General features: G+C 40.1%; 1 protein-coding gene across 1 annotated transcript; it reads left to right on the forward strand.

Moving 5' to 3' along the window:
- The first annotated feature begins 52 nt into the window (after window positions 1–52).
- Window positions 53–19,171, forward strand: LOC146383906 (uncharacterized). Its single transcript, XM_084935478.1, has 50 exons — window positions 53–95; window positions 963–1,108; window positions 1,206–1,318; window positions 1,593–1,726; window positions 2,442–2,665; window positions 2,743–2,849; window positions 2,922–3,040; window positions 3,153–3,288; window positions 3,465–3,547; window positions 3,656–3,775; window positions 3,884–3,985; window positions 4,061–4,219; window positions 4,320–4,402; window positions 4,519–4,663; window positions 4,757–4,801; window positions 4,887–5,054; window positions 5,964–6,083; window positions 6,200–6,310; window positions 6,394–6,426; window positions 7,795–7,929; window positions 8,065–8,211; window positions 8,334–8,468; window positions 8,597–8,754; window positions 8,899–9,043; window positions 9,138–9,192; window positions 9,331–9,397; window positions 9,637–9,770; window positions 9,863–9,906; window positions 10,038–10,211; window positions 10,333–10,487; window positions 10,608–10,721; window positions 10,830–10,945; window positions 11,328–11,482; window positions 12,966–13,171; window positions 13,261–13,438; window positions 13,530–13,754; window positions 13,904–14,073; window positions 14,152–14,222; window positions 15,279–15,379; window positions 15,491–15,610; window positions 15,752–15,889; window positions 15,983–16,137; window positions 16,264–16,363; window positions 16,495–16,730; window positions 17,175–17,358; window positions 17,475–17,723; window positions 17,832–18,011; window positions 18,153–18,209; window positions 18,810–18,952; window positions 19,038–19,171. The coding sequence occupies exons 1-50, from the start codon at window positions 53–55 to the stop codon at window positions 19,080–19,082; spliced, it is 6,483 nt and encodes a 2,160-aa protein (XP_084791604.1). The 3' UTR covers window positions 19,083–19,171.
- The last annotated feature ends 90 nt before the right edge of the window (window positions 19,172–19,261 follow it).

A 19,261-nucleotide genomic window follows, 5' to 3' on the forward strand; every position in this document is an offset into this window, starting at 1 on the left:
AGCACTCCTTAAGACACCAAAAATATTAATTAAAAAAGCAAACAGACAAAGAATGCTTCTGAAGCTGTTGAGCTTTGCTGCTGTTCTTACTGGAGGTAAGTCAGGCTCTTATAATTACATTCTTAAATTGTATGTTTGACAATCTTATTTTTATTTTTCCTCTTTTCACCCCAAAAAATGTGCCAATCACAGAAAGTAATGATTCAGTTTTTTATTTTGAAAAACAGAGATTTTTTAAAATCATCTTAAAAAGCAAAACATCAGAAATATGGACTGCTGTTTTCTGATGTAACCTGGCTGCAGGAATAATAATTACGTTTTGCAATATTGGTTTAAAAAAAACTTTTGGAAGAACATGATGCGCAGAAGATCATGTGACCCAAAGTCTCAGGAAGACACTTACGAATCTAAATGTAATAATCACTTCCATTAGCGCAGTATATTTAACTGCAGATATCACAGAAGCTTGATTTATTTTTTAATTTTTAGTCTTTGTTAATTGATGGTTAGGTTTAGGTTAGAATTCAGTGCTTTTTTATGATTGCTTGACTAATTAAGGATTCGTGGAAATCATGTGCAAAGTTGTTAAAGTGAAACATTTACCCAAAGATGTGTGCAAACTGACTGACATGGCTAGACTGTAGCTCTGTCATGCGACTTTTATGATTGATGAGCATTCAGCGTTTAGCTCATCAGCTGGGGCAGTTGTGTACTTATCAACCCAGCAAAGTAGTCACAGTCTCTATAATAAAAGCATTATAGAAATTCACCTGAAGTGGAGAAGTAATGTAAATATCTAAACATCAGACTATGCAGAGAGAGATCATAGTGAAGAGATCATTTTCTCCTATAAGTAGTATTACATCAAAACCGAAAAGGAGCATATTATATCTATGTGGCTGGAAATGTGCTGCCTCACATGCTAACTTTCCTGCTTTGCTGTGTTCTTTCAATATTTTCAGCTCATAGCCAGTGCCAGTCAGGCTGGAGGGAGTATGAGAACAAATGTTACTTCTTTTCAACTGATACAAAGTCATGGTTGGAGGCAAATGAATTTTGTCTGGAGCATAACAGCAACCTGATGAGCATTCAGGACATTCATGAGCAGGTGAGAAACAAAAAACAGGAGACATTACAGAGATTACATAAATAATGTTGTATCATTTCTCACTCTCTGGTTTTATATTTCCATGTCCTGTTTCTAGTTATGGGTGAGGACACAAATCAGCTCAGAGATCTACTGGATCGGCCTGAATGACCGCACCGTGGAAGGTGTCTGGGAGTGGAGTGATGGGAGTCCTTTTATACAATATCTGTCGTATGTAATGCGTTTACTACTCTAGTGAAGCCCAACTTATTTATTTTATTTAGTAACCATGGTTCTTTTTCACACAACTTCCATTGCACGTGTGCTCATCTTTGTGAGTGAGCTTTTCCTTATCGGACTTGAGGGTCAAAGCCATGGTTGGGCATATCAGAAAGGCGTGAAAGTCATTAACATAATACCTGATCATTAAGAAATAAATGAAAGATATGTAAGGTATCTTTCTTAATTTTATCCATAATAATTATCCATTACGCTCCTATTTCAGACACTGGATGTCAGGCCAGCCTGATGACTGGAATGATAATGAGGATTGTGGTCAGGTGGTAGGCTATAACTTTGGAGAGTGGAATGATGAAAACTGCAATAACAAGAGGAAATACATCTGCAAACACATCAACTGTAAGTGAAAAGAGTACAGTGGGGGAATTGGTTTGATCACCTCTTTAGCCACGCAGTTCAATCCAGTTTTATTTATACAAGGTTTGCACACATTGCATGCAGTGATCATTTCATATAATGGATTGTGGTGCAAAATTTACGTGACGTATTAACATTGTTGTTTATACACCAGGCCAACAATACAATATAAAAAATTGCTTCACATCTCCCTAGTCACCATGTATGTTGTAACCATAATAAAATCTGAGTGTTGAACATCCATGTCACCTGAGACCACTCTGTGTGGTGGGATTGGGGCCAAATACTCAAAATCTCTGGTTACTTTTACCATGTGCATGCAAGATTAGTATGCATAAGTACACCATGCCATTATAAGCTGGAAATAGCTTTTTTAAAAATGTCAGTTGTTTAAACAAATCTGGAAGTTTCTCAACTTAGACTTTAATTGTTTATAATACCCATAAATCAAGTGCAAAGTTTGTGATGTCTATTTGGGAATAACAACCAGAGAAATAGTAGTGAGCCTAAGAGGTTTGGCTTGAAAAAACAGTAGTTACTAAATGTAACCCTGATTCTATGAGTATGAGCGCAACACCCCAAACATGTCATACCACTGGCTGTGTGATGTGGCCAGAGCTTAGTCTGTGCCTAAGGACACGTCGTAAATCATTCTTCGCTATAGCAGCTTAAACATATTTTCTTCCTTCCTCCTCAGCAAATCCTAGCCCACAGTGTGACTTAGCTAACGGGTGGATGACGTACAGCTCCAACTGCTACAAGTTTAAATCAGACACAAGAAAGAGCTGGACATCAGCTAGGCATGACTGCGTGGCGGATGGAGCAGACCTGGTGTCCATTACTTCAGCAGGAGAAAACCAGTTTGTCACGGCAAACATGGGTGAAACACATCTTGACCTCTGGATTGGGCTTTCTACACTGGTAAGAGAGGCATAGTGTAGGATTAGTAAACAGACTTACTTCTTTCTAAATGGATAATTTGACCTTTGTTTCTCCAGAAATGCAACAAGATTTCATGTCAAGTGGAAGTGGGGAACAGTCAGCTTGCCTGGTCTGATGCTACACAAGTGGGCTACACAAATTGGGCTGAAGGTCAACCCACAATGTAAGGTTTCATACTGTTGAAACAGACTCTCAAAGTCAGTATTAATTGACTAAATTTTGCATTTTCCAACAGTGACACTCAGGTTGGCAGCTGTATTGCAATGATCAAGGATGAAACCAGTTCATTTGGAGACTGGAGGTCCCACGTCTGCAGACACGAGCGTCCTTACATGTGCAAACGTCCACTGAATAGTAAGACTGATTGTTTTGGAAACACAAGGTTTACCATTGTGAAAGCATTTTATTTGGTTTCTGTTTTTATCTCTCACTATTTCTGACTCTTGTTTTCCCTTCTCACCTGCAGCCATCTGTCCTGCTGGCTGGCAGAGCTTTGGTGGCAGTTGTTACTGGATGGTCAGTAATATCAATCTCTTGACCACCTGGCACGAGGCTTTTACAAAGTGTTCTGATATAGGGGCTCACCTCCTGATTATAAACAGGTAAAGAAAAAGAAAATTGCAAGTGAGACTATTCTGACCAATGATAGTGTTACCAACTTCCTAAATAATAATAAGGTGCATAGTCTTGTCTTAAGAATTTAGCCTTTGTGAGTTCGGGTATTTGATCACACACAGTGATTCTATTCTGCCATGTTTGTTCCATTCTTCATGTGTAGTCAAGAGGAACAGTATTTCATTAATGGGAAGCTCCCAGACTTTCATCAAGTGGACATACCTGACATGTGGATTGGTTTATCAGGTCCTCTATGATTTGGTGCTCATGAAAATGTGAAAAAAGACATTTTATACACGATTAATGAGAAAGCTGTCTAAAATCTAAAGTTATTTATGTATGTAACATTACCAGATAAGGACCAGGATGGCCACTTCAAATGGGTGGATAAAACCGAAATAACCTTCTCAAACTATGGTGCCGGTTGGCCCAGAAACACTGAGAAGTTCTGGGACTGTGGACAGATCTTTACGGGTAAGGATCGGTGCTCTGTTGCTCTGTTCCTAAGCTAATCGTTTCACGTGTCATTAGATTGAGGCTGCTATTACAAGACCGATTAACGTTCTCAACATTCTTATCCAGGAAATTATGACGGCAAATGGGAAACAACCAACTGCTTTAAGAGCCTGGGATACATCTGTGAGATGACCGGGGGACAGAACCCGAAACCAACTTCAGCTCCTGGTCAGTCAAACTTCACATTCTCTCTTTCCTTGCGGTCAGACCACACCTTTACTGATAACTGTTGATTTGCTTTAGATTCCCACTGTGACACTGGATACTTGTTGTATGGGGACTTCTGCTATTACTTTGAGACCAAGATGGTGAAAAACTGGCAAGATGCTGAAGCACACTGTACCAGAGAGCAGGGTCACTTGGCCAGCTTCCACACAGAGGAAGAGCTGAGTTTCCTGATTGGTGAGTTACTAAGAGAACAAATCAAACTATGACTAAAGTGAAGTATTTCATTAACACACTCTATCAATGCTGATGTGCTTTTGTCTTGACATTTTGATAGCTCACATGCCAGGGGCAGCCTGGGTGGGTTTGAATGACATTAATGTTGAAAACCAGTTCGTATACACCGATGGAACACCTGCAGTAAGTGCCAAAGCCAGAGCAACCTATATGGCACCAAAACATGTATTTCTAACCTATTTTCTTATACTGTGTAAAAGTGTGAAAACATTCATCACAAACTCTTCTCTTGATCTCAGGATTTTCTCCCATGGGCGGAAAACCAGCCTGACAACTGGAAGAATAATGAAGACTGTACGCACATCACAGGAACGACTCACAATGAACCTGGAAAACTCAATGATGACTTCTGCACAGCCACAAGGGATTATATCTGCAAAAAAGGTGTGATAAATGCATTTATTTTTGCCTCTTCCTGAATTAATTTTATATATTGAGTTTATATTTAGAGTTATTCCTTGTTTTGTATTTCTGTAGCCAAGGGACAAGGGCCTCCTCCCCAGCCTCCAACATCTGGACCAGGTCAGGCTTTAAGCTACACTGACAAATGATGATTAAATACATTTATCTCAATATGCAAATGTGTGAGCAGCTGTGTTTGTTACAGGCTGGAACGATAAATGCGGTTCTTGGACCGCTGATCCTTTCAATGACTACTGCTACCTGTTTAACTACCTGTCGATGAGGACGTGGGCAGAGGCTCGAGCTGACTGCGTCAATCAGGGAGGAGATCTACTCAGTATCACTGAGCCCTTTGAACAGACCTTCATACAGGGTATGATCCTTACATCTTTATTTCACTGTTCAGATGAAAAAGATGGTCATTTGTTGTTAAACAGTGTTACAGAGGCCCTGCTTCATTAATATTTGGGTATTAGAATCATAATACATCATTAACATATCATAACTGCTTTAAAACGATTAAAAAAACATTACATACATTACAATACATTACATAGGAAGATTACAGAATGCATGTTACAGATGAAAAAAACTGAATGAACTGTAACTGTATGAAATAAAAAGGGGCTGTGAATGATCCCATTCTTTCATATAAGTTGCTAAAATAGGTTGATAACTTGAGGGCTGAAGGATTCTATTGTATCGTGCTGTTGCTCCTAAATATGAAAATATGACATTTTTAATCATATTTCAGTGTAATAATATGCTAAATATGCTAATAATATGCTAAATGTGATTTTTTAAATTTTATTTTAGACGACATATTTTAACTGCTTTTCTCAATTTCTCAGTCAACTTCTCACTTTTCAGTTTGTAGGTGTTTCAGAGCTGATATGTGCAGATCTTTGCTTGAAATTTATGCTTGAAAAATTTTGCAGTTTGGAGATTGTGTAGCTTTCATGTATTGTAGAATTTTGGAGCGGTGTAACTAGTGATGTCTTTTTCAATGCTACCACTAGTGGGCACTGGAGACTTTTTCTCCCCTAAATACTGTAAATCATCTTCAAAGACTGACTGGGTATACAGGTACACTCCCACTTTTGGGTGTGGCCGGTGCAACAAAGCACACCTAACTGCAACCAAGGAGTGAAAAGGGCCTAGAACTTTGCTCATTAGTCTGGTGTTTTATCTTTATCTTCACATTTTACTGTTTTTTATTTCTTTAGATCTATTAATAATCTCAACTTGCTATAATTTGCTGCTTTTTAAAATATCCTCTCAGCTTTAATCCAGCAGAGTCCCACTGGGATCTCTATGTGGATGGGGGGTCATGACTCCATGACTGAAGGTGGTTGGGAATGGACAGACGGCTCTCCGTTCAGATTCATCCACTGGAATGCAGGTTAAAGGCCAAATCTGATGCTTTATAAATACTTACAGACTTAAAACTAAAGACTAAAAACAAAAACTAAAGTGAAAAATATAAATAATAATAAATATTAAAAATATATCTCACAGGGAACCCAGATGACTATTATGGCGAAGACTGTCTGAGTATGCTCATAAACAATGGCTACTGGAATGATGACAACTGTGAGTACAAGAGAGGATATATCTGCAAGCGGAGAGGTGAGAAATGATGCTCCAGATGATGCTTGGAAAATAAGAATTTGACAATTTTCAGATTGCTGATAGATGTTTACTTTTTCCAGGAAGAACACCTGAGCCACCTCCACCTCATGATGGTAACAGTGATACCTCAGTGTTAATTTGAAACAATAAACAGATACAGTTGATAAACAGAGCAAGAGATTGCCAACATAGCATTTCTAAACATACTAGTTTTCTTTAAAAAGCATAAATAATTTCAGTTTGCACATAATAACAGAATTATTACAGAAAAACCAAAAATGACCGCAGTGAATATATCATTGGCCTTGTGAAAAACTAACCCTTTTACTGACTAATAGCACAAACCACTGCCGTGCAATGATGTGCTGTAAATTTTCAATGCTTAAAGTTTGTAAAATCAAGTAAAAACTGAGGTTTATCTTCCAATTTACACACAATATAAAAAACTGCTGTCTCAGTTGTCACCTGAAAAAACAAAAGAAATCAGTTTAGACTTGAGAAAAAGAACTGTCACTGCTCACAAAGCAGGAGATGGATATAGTTATCACAGCATTTCTAAAGTTTCAAGAACTGGAGTGAGAACTATTATAAAGAAAATCAAAGAGAGCCACACCTGGCAGATGTAGAAAGTGAAAGATTTCAAAGAATGAGAAATATGTCTACCCCAGAATAACTGCAAAGACACTAATGAATAACTCAGCCAAGTCAGGAATTATAATCTTGAAAAGGACAATCACTAGAACTCTACACAGGAACGGACTGTGAGGTTACAGACCAAGAAAAACTCCTCTTCTGCAGAAAAGATGAGTTTAAGCTGGACTGAAGTATACTATAGACAACCTGGAAAAAGGTTATGCACACTGGATGCATACCCTTTGGTCAGATGACATGAAACTAGAGCTCTTTGCCCACAGAGACACTGATTGTATTTAGAGAAAGAAGGGAGAGGTTTACAACCTTAAGAACACTGACAATGACTCAAAACGTACATCACTCCTGGTGAAGAACAACCTCCAGAAGACCAAAGTGGACGTTACTGACTGCCCTTCACAAAGCCCTGACTTGGAACATCTTGGAAATTTGTGGGGTGAACTGAAGAGCCATGAAAGAAGACCATCGAATCTGCAGGAGGCTGAGAGAATGGACTGGAATCACTCAGGAGACGTGTGAGACCTGCTGAAAACTACAACAAATGACTGCAGGCTATTATCCAATGAAAAAAAAAAATGCAAAACTGACTATTGGTGTAAGGGAGGCTAATAATTTTTTGGTTTTGGTGAAATTTTTTTTTTTTCTATGTGCAAAGTAAAAAATTGTAAGCCTCCAAATTAATACTAGAATATTTGGGAAAGCTGTGTTAAAAATTCCTTGCTCTGTTTAAAGGTACTTGGGAAATTTTCATGTTTAGGCTAATTATTCTACCCTCATCTATAATATATATTATTTTTGCACTGGAATAACGCATCAACTTTTTATTGTAGGCTTTTTGACTGCACTGGTATGCCAGGGCTCTGCTGCTGTCCTTCATTGTCCACAGGAAAGTGTGATTAACATCCAGTCTGCTTTCTACGGACGAAAGAATGCCGACATCTGTCCACACTTCGATGGCTCAGGAAGTGGTGCTGCACATTTGTTACAACATATATTGATGATTTGTATTTGATGCAGTGATTTTTTGAAAACTTTATCTGCAGGTATGTATCAATGTAAATCAAATTAATTAAGTAAATATTGATATTACTATATTCTAGGCAGCTGCACAGTAGACGGCATCCTTCCTAAGTACAGAAAAATGTGTGACAACCAGCCGTTCTGCTTTGCGTATGCCAATGTGGACCCAGACCCCTGCCCCACTGTTTCCAAATATCTTGAGCTCATCTACAGCTGTGAACAAAAAGGTAACTTCTCCATCGGTTTCTCTAAATATTTTATAATCAGTGCTAATGTTTACTGTAGTATTACATATTTATCTTGAGTTAGTGCAATTCCGGCTTCATGCTTTTGTGCTTCGAATGCTCAGTGTGCCTGCACGGCTTGGGTCTTGAACATGGCAACATCTCAGATGCCATGCTCTCTGCTTCCTCCTCCATTGGCTTCTTCACTCCTAACAAAGCTCGTCTGAATGGAAATTCCTGCTGGATGCCATCAGGAAATGGTATGCACCAACCCAGGGATCACACATGTGTAATAATATTTGAATTGTTAGTTAAAACTTGAGGTTAGGGTTCTGGGTTTTGGCACAACAAAGGTCCTATCTTCTACCCTGTCTCTGTCCTCTTACAGCTGCTTCAAGCTGGATTCAGGTAAACCTTGGTGAGACCAGAAAAGTGACGGGGATTGTGATTCAGGGTTGCCCACAGAATGACCACTGGGTCACCAAATTTAAGATTCAGCACAGTATGAATGGATTGACCTGGACTGACTACACAGCTGATGGGAATGTGAGTAAGAAGTGCACGAAACTGCATAGCGACTTTCTGTGGTCTACCACCTGCCAGACATCAAGACACTTGGGAGCTCTTGGGCAAGTTTATCTGTTTAAATATCCATGATAACAATTTTCTATTTCTCTCATTCATTTCCAGTTTTTACCAGGAGCAACAGACAGAAACACTGCTGAGACTCAGCTGCTGGGGACGCCTGTGTCAGCTCAGTTCATCCGCATCCTTCCAGTGGAGTTCAGCAGTCAGGCAGGCCTTCGGTTTGAAGTGTTAGGATGCACGCCAGACTGTAAGGAAACTGACTTAACTCCAGATTAAACCTTTTTTCAAATACAAATTAAATTTATATGGTTTGTCATTATAAAATATCGATTGTTCAACAGATGCAGTTACATGTGCCAGCAAGCCCAACTTCAGCTTTGCTAATGATAAAATGACGTAAGTAAAAATATATTTTTCCTCTTTTTTTTTTTTTTTAACAAATATACTGTAATAAAGTTGAATTTGTAGCTCTTTGTGTCATTGTTCTTTGGATTATTAGTCACACATTTCTACACTAATTTTCATGTCTTTCAGTGTCCACTGTCCAGCAGACTGTGCCAAAGCTGGTTACACAGTGTATGGCACTACATTGTATCGAGGGGTACGTAAAAAATAAATAAATAAAAGAACACTTTTTAATTAGAGTATAGCATCACGTCACTTAAACTTCTGGGATATTGATATGGTCAGTTAAGTAGCAGAGGTTGTTAATTAGTGTCGGTATCACCATTGATACCTAGACCCAACAGTCTGACTCCTCCAGGCCGGCACATCAGTACGTACCATTACCAGAATGTTTGTGTCTGTGCATGCATTACCTCTCTCTTCTTTCTTAAACAGGACTCAAACATCTGTGCAGCAGCTATCCATGCTGGAGTGGTGCTGAATGAGATTGGAGGAGACTGCACTTTGCTAAAAGCTGACGGACAGAACTTCTACCCTGGATCCACGAGGAATGGCATTACCTCACGGCAGTGAGTAGATGAGTATATTGGTTCAATCTTGTTTTGTTTTTTAGTAGCGGGGCAGTCCCGAGAGGCTGATTCAATGCCTTTACTTTCAACAGATATGATGGAAACTATGCTGTGTCTTACTTTTTTGCAGATGGAGGTAAGTTGACATGCAGTTAGAACCTCTTCATTTCTTTCAGCTTCCACTTTTTGAAGAAATAATGATGATTTTGTGAGTTAATCTGTTCTGTCTTGTTATTCTGCCGTTTCTTTTTCCACTCTCTCCCACAGAGCTGAGATGCTCAGGACCTGACTGGTTTGAGTTTGGGGACTTCTGCTACAAACCTTTTGGAGACAAAAAGACGTGGCATGATGCTCAGAGCAGCTGCAGGGCTCTGGGTGCTGAACTTGTCTCCATCCTCTCCATGACAGAGCAGAGCTGGCTGGAAGGCTACCTGTACATGGGTATGGATTTACACTTATTTTCTCTGTGTTTAAACTAAAGTAGATGTTAAAGGTTTAGAAAAGCCTTTTACATTCTTAAGTCACACTTGATTTAAACTTGATATTTATTTGTCCTTCACAGCCACCAGTGACATCTGGATTGGTCTAAATGACCTGTTTTATGCTGGCTTGTTCTCATGGTCTGATCAACACATAACAACATTCACCTACTGGGCTCCAGGGGAACCCAACAACCATGATGGGTTCAGTGAGGACTGTGTCGAGATGTTGCACCAGGTGAGAAACCTGAAAACCCTCACTGGTGAAAGCAAATAAAGTGATCTTTGTAGTCAGTTGTGGTCTTTTTGACATCAATCATAATTGATTGATTGATCGATCATACTAATTTTCCTTCAGTCTGGCCGATGGAACGACGTGACCTGCACAGAACTCAATACATACGTCTGCAAAATGCCCAAAGCACATTACCCACTGCCTTCTGTACAGCCCACTGTGTACGGATGTCCTCAGGTGCGACAAACATCGACTTGTCACATTTCTCTGCCTTTTCAAGTTTAACCTCGCACTGCAGAAGTGACAATGCCAGATGTGTAATAAGGTGTTTAATGTGTGTGTCAGGGCTGGGAAGCATATCGCTACTCCTGCTACTGGATGGAGGAGACGACTAGGAGCTGGTCTGATGCTAAGGCCTTCTGTGAGGAGCAGGATGCCGTCTTGCTGCATATTGGAGACATGTGAGTCACGTGTTTGTCTGAGGGTGATATAAGGTTGCTTATTATTGCAAAACTACAGATTCTGGATTTTATGTATCTGGATGATACATAAAATCTTAGCCTATACTTATACCTATATACCTATAATCCAGTGTCACTCAACAACACTCTTATCTCTGAAAAACTCACGAAGAAGAATTTTCCTCCCCTGTGATTCACAGAATATTTCATATTTGTTTTTTTCCTCTGGAATTCAAATAATTTCAAAATTTTAGATTTTTTTTTAAATTGCTCCACTTGTATAGGGGCAAATTTTTCCAGCTGAGGTTGTGCACTCCAATAGTCTTTTTTGTACATTATTGTCTGTTTGTCATTATCATCTCTTTGTTCCGTTTTCCTGCAGCTATGAGCAGTCACATTTTACAGCGGCGCTGTCAGGAAAGACTGGTTTTTGGTGGATTGGCCTGCGTGCTCATGGGGGGGCAGGTGGAGGGGTGGACTACATTTGGGATGATGGTTCATCTCTCAGCTTTACTCACTGGGACAGAAACCAGCCAGGTACTGACCTAACACTGACCTACATAAAGCTGGCTAGCTTCTGCATTTCTGAAATATTTCACTTTTTCTGGTCCCATTGACTTTGAAGAACCAGCTTTCTCTCACCTCTGCTTTGTATGTTGAAGGTTGTGGCTTCAAGTACAGCATGGGACATTTTTCACAATGATTTGTTTTGGTATATATTGTGTAATACACATCAACACATATTTCAGATTTTTTCTCCTCATCTTAGACAGAAAACTAAACATTTTCCTGTTTACAAAATTATTTCAGAGGGACAACTTTACAACAACAAGGTAAATGTCGCTGAGGTGGGCTGGTTTAGCTCAGTTGGATGAGCAGGCGACCATATGCCGCATGGCTGATAGGGGCTGGCCTGGGTTCGAGTCCGACCTGCAGCCCTTTGCCGCATGTCTCCCCTGCTCTCTTTCCCACCACTTTCCTGTCAGTCTTCACTGCATCTATCTAATAAAGCCAAAAAATATAATGTCTGAAAAATGTTCCGCTCTTCTCTCCTCTGCTCTTCTTCCCTTTTCTGGGAGGCAGTGGGGAGGTAGAGCGTACAGCCCAATCTGGTGGGGAAGTGTGGGAAGCAAGATCGGGCGCCCCCCTTCCGGCCCTCCTCTCTGCTCTCTCCAATCTTATCTTACTTACTTGTCTTACTCCTCTCTATCACCTTTTCTGTCCCTTTGAAGAAATAGAATAAACTGTAGAAAACTAAACAGGTAAAAGAAGAAGCGAAATAACAATTTTAACATAAACCAGTGACACACGCTGGGGCCTGATCAACCCTGGCAGGGCCTCCTTGGATGAGGGTGTCTAGTGATAATGCCCAAAACACCTGATGAATCCAAGGTCCATTACTGATGATGTGTCCCAAATTGTAATAATTTAGATCAGATCTCTAATCCTTAACCTAACCAAGGAAAAATGGCAGATTAGCTTGGGTAAAAAGAACGAAACTTGAGGCACACAACAATATGTGCCGCTGGTAAAGTTTCTGGGCTGCTTTTCCTCATAACAGCCATCCCCCAAGATTTTCTCCATTAAAAGCAATGCATTGTGAGGGATTGTAACATCTAGTCCTTTTACTGAATAAAGCCAAAAAAATATTTAAAAAAAATAAAATGTCTCTGAGGTGAAGGTGACTACACTTTGAAAAAAACAAACAAACTTGTAGGACTGAAATTCTTCCAAACACTGAGCAATTCCATTAGGTACAGAGTAGCTGCTATCTCAGGTACAGTACAGTTTGCCTATTAAAAAAGCTAGCCATGGGTTTATAAGCCATCTCACTTCAGCTTTGTTAGCCAACTTCTTTTACCTCCAACTTTTTTGCTGCACCAGAGGCAAACTACAAAACGAGTCCGCCAGTAACAACAATCCCACCCCAATTTCTCCAGAATTGTATAGTTTAGTTTTTTGTTATTGTTATTATTATCAATGATAAACACAAGAAACCAAAATCTCTTTCTGTCTTTAGATAACGGTGGTGGTACTTGTGTGGCTATGACAACGGGTCAGGTTGGTGGTTTCTGGGATGACAAGCAGTGCTTGGACAAATATGCCTTCGTATGTGAAAAATACAGACCTGACATCAGCCCGCCTACCAAGGCCCCGACTGTTCCTCCTGCACAGGGCTGTGCTGCTGGCTGGACAGCCAAACCCCATTTCAGGCACTGTTATAAGGTAATAACAGCACAAAGTTAAACATCTAAAAGTGTGATTATCTGCAAGAGAAGGTCAGTTATTCATTTTCCAGGGGTGATTTATTGCAGCTCTTCCACAACGTGGACTGGTCCATGAAGAAGAGCTGGGAAGCAGCGCTTGAGGACTGTATTGCCAGAGGTGGTAATCTGGCCAGCATCCACACTCAGGAGGAAGAAGAGTTTCTTGCTCTGTACAGCAAAGGCACTACCAAGTGGATTGGTCTCAGGAGCAACCCAATAGAAGGAGGTGAGCAAAATATATGTATTGCAGACTGGACCCAGTTAAATGGAAGCCAAATAAAGAATAAACCTAAAAAACAACTCCTCCCTTATTGCAGGATATTCTTGGACCGATGGCACGCCTCTGTCCCACACCAACTGGGGTGACGGGGAGCCAAACAATCACGAGGGTCGAGAGGACTGTGTAGAGATGGTGAGCAATGCGAATGGCACCTACTCGTTGTGGAATGACCTCAACTGTGACGCTCATCAGGATTGGATATGCAAGATTACTAAAGGAAAGGATCCCATCCTTCCCCCTAGGCCCCCATCGCCTGAACCAGGTAACTAAGGCACCTGTCGTTTCTCTACAGAGGGATCAAGTCATGAATTTGCTTCCCTTAAGGATAGAGCAATTTTTATATGAATTCAGACCCTCACAAACCCTCACAATGTCTGAGTGTTTGTTTTTTCCTAACGTTTCAAACTTCAGCTCCCGAATGTGGCTCGAACCCTGGCTGGAGGAAGAACAAAAACATCTGCTATTACTACAATGACACCGACATAGTGGACTTCCACACAGCTTTCACACGGTGCTATGCAGAGAAAGCCAGACTTGTGTCCATCCTAAACAGAGAAGAACAAGCATATGTTAACAGCATGGTATGCTTTTTAATCTTTAACTTCATTAGAGATTATTTACTGTGGAAAAATGAGTGATAAGTTTTGCTGCTGTTTCAGGTGGGGACAGGAAAGGTTACTGCAGCCTGGATTGGAATGAGGATGTTTGGCACAGTAGATGGACAATACGTGTAAGTATGTTTCTAAGCAATTGCACCAAAGCAAAGAAATGTTAAACAGATCTTTTTTGTGTCATTTTCTTTTTTCATAGTTCTGAGCAGCAGAGTTTCCATTTCACAATATTTAGGGATATTTCATGTCCTGAAAACTGATATTTAATGTAACAGATCAGGACTTCATGCTGAGGGTCCAGGGGAGGGGGAGAGAAAATGTCAGAACAAAATTTGCATAAGCCAGGGCTGTATTACAAATAGCAAAGTTTTACCGTCTTTGGTTTGCTATGTTTTAGTTTTTTTGGTCACATTTATACACAAAAATCAGCCCACAATGAGAACTGCCAAGAGACAGAAAACATCTTTTGTCTTTATTAATCATTAGGCACACGCAGAGCCCTACAAATTCACAAATTGATTTTCATATATTTTATTTTTCTTTTTTTCCTTTTATGTACTATAAAATTGGAAAAACTGTAAGGTGCCCACAGCTGACTGTAAGTCAGATTATATCATCTGACTTCAATAAATATTTGCAACCTCACACAGTATGCAGAAAAAAATGAGAATGATGCACATATTTACACGTGTGGGACAGCAGGAGTAACTTCATCAACATCAACTGAAGTTGATTAGATGAACTTAGATGAACACCATGTGAAATGCCTGATTTATTTAGAGAACAGCTGCCCTAACCTCAAAGATCCCACAGTTTGAATCAAATTATGAAGGAAAGGTTTGCTCTCATAGCGGAACATGTTGACTCATCTTTATCTCACTTATCTACAATGCCATACTGATTACAAAGAGAAAAACTTGCATTCAATCTGTGCTGTGTTATTTTTGTTAGTACCCTTATGTTTGACCTAATTTGCTTTGCTGTCGGTATATCGCACTGATGATTATGAGTTCATATATGTGACCATTGTTATCATTGCTCTGGTTGGTAAATTTAGACCAAATTCACTAATTTACTACTGGTTAAAAACATTCAACATACTTTAACAGATTTGAAGATAAGGAAAATATTTTCTTTTAATGTAAAACTGTAAATTTCTGTTTTATGTGCCTCAGGTGGGTCGACCACTCCCCTATGACATACACTCACTGGGCTCCTGGTGAGCCCAACAATGCTAACGGGGAGGAGCAGTGCGTGCAGATGAACAGACATCAAGGTACTGCACCTTCTGTCCACTGACAATTTATTTCAAATACACTATTTTTTAACTAATGTGTCTTTATGACTTAACTATAATGATGCGTGCAATATACTCTGACTTGCTAAGGTGGATGGAACGATGCCAACTGTGGTCGGGCTTCAGCAGGTTATGTATGTAAGAAGTTCCCCGGAGATATTCACACTCCACCTCCACCAACACAGCCCTGGGAGGGCAACTGTCCTGCAGGTAACATACACAGTTTAAATACAAATTTGGTTAAATCACACAGGCTGACTAATGCTGCTGGTTCTTTCACATCAGCTGGAGTATTTTTTCTCTGTTTATTACTCATTTTCTGTTTATTACAATTTTCCTCCTCCCCTGTAGGTTGGCTGCGTTTCAACAATAAGTGCTTCATGTTCAAAGGAAAAAAGAATGATATTAAAGGAAACTGGTCATATGCTCGAAGTTGGTGCAGGGAGCAAGGAGGAGACTTGGCAGTCATTGATGACCAGTATGAGAATGGTAAGCTCAGCATATAACCATTAAACAAAACATTATTAGAACAGAGGTTTCCTCCACAGAGACGGCTCTTTACATTTCCGTTCTCTCCTACAGACTTTGTTGCTAGTTACCTGAGGGACCTGGAGCTCCCCACATGGATCGGTCTGTCAGATCTCTTGGTGGAGAATCAGTACGCCTGGAGTGATGGGGTCAGTCCAGTTCTGTACACCAACTGGAATGACAAAGAGCCCAACAATGCGAACGGAGTGGTGAGGACACTTTGCTTCAGATTATCACTAATCGAGTGAAGCAGATGGGAAAGTACTGTAAAGTTGTGGGCTCATAGACGGTGAAAGGACACATTTAGCCTTGACTATTCTTGGTTTGCTCAACAGGAAAACTGTGTGACGATTACTCATAGCCCCCTGTTAACTGGCAAATGGAACGATGACAACTGTGACAACAATCACAGCTTCGTCTGCTCCAGAAAGAAATGTTAGTAAACACTCCAGAGATAATTCTTCCTGCTCAGATGCAATTGCATTTCACAGACTACAAAAAACATTTTAAATGCATGCTAGCTTAAACCTTCTTATTAAGTATTTGTCAATCTCCCTAAATATTAGCAAGCAGTATCCAGCCACCTCCACCCACAAAGAGCCCCTGCCCAGCAGGCTACATCTCATGGTACCTGAACTGTTACAAACTGGTGGAGGAGCCAGCGACCTGGGATGCAGCTCAGGCAGCCTGCAAGGATCAGGGAGGCAATCTGGCCAGCATCGACATGAGCTACGACCAGGCCTTTGTGGCTGGAGCGGTCCTGCAGGGAAAAGCTGATGCCTGGATTGGACTGAAGCGCAAGGTGCTGTTTAGAGAGAAACAGAAAAGTTTAGTTCCAAGTAGAATTCAGAAGAATTCGCATTAAATATGCTACAAGTAGAAGAAAAATACTCCAGGAAAGGTACTAATTATAGAAGGTGAAAATACCTCATTGCAAGTAAAGATCCTACATTAATAAAAAGTATTGAGAAAATATTACTAGGAAGATTTACTTTTAAAAAAGTAGATGCATTTCAATTAAACTAGGAATCAAAGGCAGACATCTCTAATATGAAAGCTACCAGAGCTATTAAAAAAAACAACAACTGAGTAATCAGTTGTGGATTTAAACCTTCTGTGTCTTCTCTCACTGGTATTTGTTTTTTTTCTGCACTCTTGGAGTCACTTCCTTGATGCTTGTCTAACGGCACTGTGTGATCCATGACAATCTAAACATTTAATCATATGTTGTTGCCTTGTGATGCAGGATGATGGTTCCTACATGTGGACAGATGGTTGGCCAGTTTTTTTCACTCAGTGGGGACCAGGAGAGCCCACTAACATTAAGGATGAGGGTTGTGTGAGTATGCATGCTTCGAGGATGTTCCACGGGACCTGGAATGACACCAAGTGTGACCTAGAGAAACCATACATCTGCAAGAAAACCTCAGGTACAAGCTCAATCAGAACTGAACTTTTTTTTTTTTTTTTTTAATTGCTTTTAGTCAGTTTCTAATTATATATTCTTTCATTTATATAACATTTAATAATAACACTTGTCTCTCAGAGAAACCCCCAACCACTCCCGCCCCTGGTGATGGGATGTGTCAGCACTTTTCAATACCCTATGGCAAGTACTGTTACTATGTGTACAGTGGTGAGGTCGGCTACTCTTGGCCGGACTCTGAACACTACTGCCAGGCAGGCAGGATGGAGCTGGTCTCCATTCACAGCAGAGCAGAGGTAGAATTCCTCAAGAGCTTCAACTACAGCAAAAATATGAACCTCTGGATTGGCCTTACCAGGGATAACAACTGTGAGTTTACAAATGGAAAGAAAAAGAGAGAGACTCATTGCTTTCACAAGGCTATTGTACCAGGGCTTAATTCAGTAAAATGAATCAACTTTTCTTTTAAACCTCCAGTTGGCTGGGCCTGGACAGATGAGACCTCTGTAAGCTTCCTCAACTGGGCTCCCAATGAGCCCAATTCAGCGTTTCACCCAGGGAACATGGTTGAGAACTGTGTGGAGATGTACAAAGACGGACGCTGGAATGACAACAACTGCATGGAGAAGAAAAGTTTTGCTTGCCGCCACCCTCAGTGTAAGCATTTTTCCTATTTCCCTTTTTAGATATTTTAATGCAGCACAGATTTAAGGCAATTTCTGCAGCTTTAATAACGCTTATTGAATCTGGTAATGATAAGCAGCGGAATAACAGGCTCTTTGTAAATCTGTCTTTCAGTTTATCAAACAGATGAGAATAAAAATCCAATTTATCCCACTGAAGCTCCAGCTAACAGTAAGTGACAAATATGGTTGCTTTACAATATAACTTGGTTCTCATGCCAGCAAATAATAATTAAGCCATGCATTTAATAAAAAACAAACCAAAAAAAACCCCCAACAACAACAGGTCTAAATCAGCTAGTCCTTGTAGAGCAAAATCTCCCATTTGGATTTCTGAGACTTTGGGGACATTTGTGGTCCCCAGATGATAAAAAATTACTTTGGAAATTCCCCAACTTTTCACCTGTTGCAGCCTTACAGGTTTAAGTGTGGATTTCAGTTACTAAGTTGGATGAATGATCATGGCAACCGTTAATAATGTCCCCTGACACAATCATTAACAAGTGTACTGATCCACTTATTTTATTTAGTACCACACACAGACTAAAGTTTTATTTCCTCTAAAATTTCCCATCTGCCTTAACCTTATGTAGTCTTTGTTGCCAATTTAACATCCAGACACAACTATTACACAAGTATTGAGCATGTTAGAATACTAATAATAGGGTTTAGTGTAAAGCATCACTGAAATACAATCGCATAGGTATAAGCAAAGTAAGACATTGGAGTGATTCTAGCAGGTTAATATCTCACCTGAGCTGGTTTGTCTCAGACGTAGGGCTGATAGCCGGCGGCGTCGTTGCAGTCATTGTGGTCGTCGCCATAATAGTTGGACTACTGTTCTACGTCAGTGTGCGTGGATATAAACTGAGCACCTTGAGCTTGCCAGCAAAAAGCACCAGTAGAATTGATGTGGTAAGTTTTTAATTAGCCTGTCATGGTTGGATAAACAAATATATTGATGTCAGTGCTGAAAACTCATGTCATTCTTGTGTTGCAGCCTGCCTTTACCAACCCCAACTTCGTAGGAGAATCGGACACATAAATCGCCGAGCTTTTCACATTAACACTGATATTTTTTGCAAATCAATAATATAGTTTGTTATTTTTATACAACGCAGACTATCCCTGCTCTCAAAGGGCAAGACAGAACATGCAAACTTCACACAGAAAAGCCTCAGTTGGCTGGTGGATTTGAACCCAGAAACATCAGTGCTGCCAGTC

This window comes from Perissodus microlepis, chromosome 7, assembly GCF_051167445.1.
Source record: "Perissodus microlepis isolate ML-2025 ecotype Zambia chromosome 7, ASM5116744v1, whole genome shotgun sequence".
NCBI lineage: Eukaryota > Metazoa > Chordata > Actinopteri > Cichliformes > Cichlidae > Perissodus > Perissodus microlepis.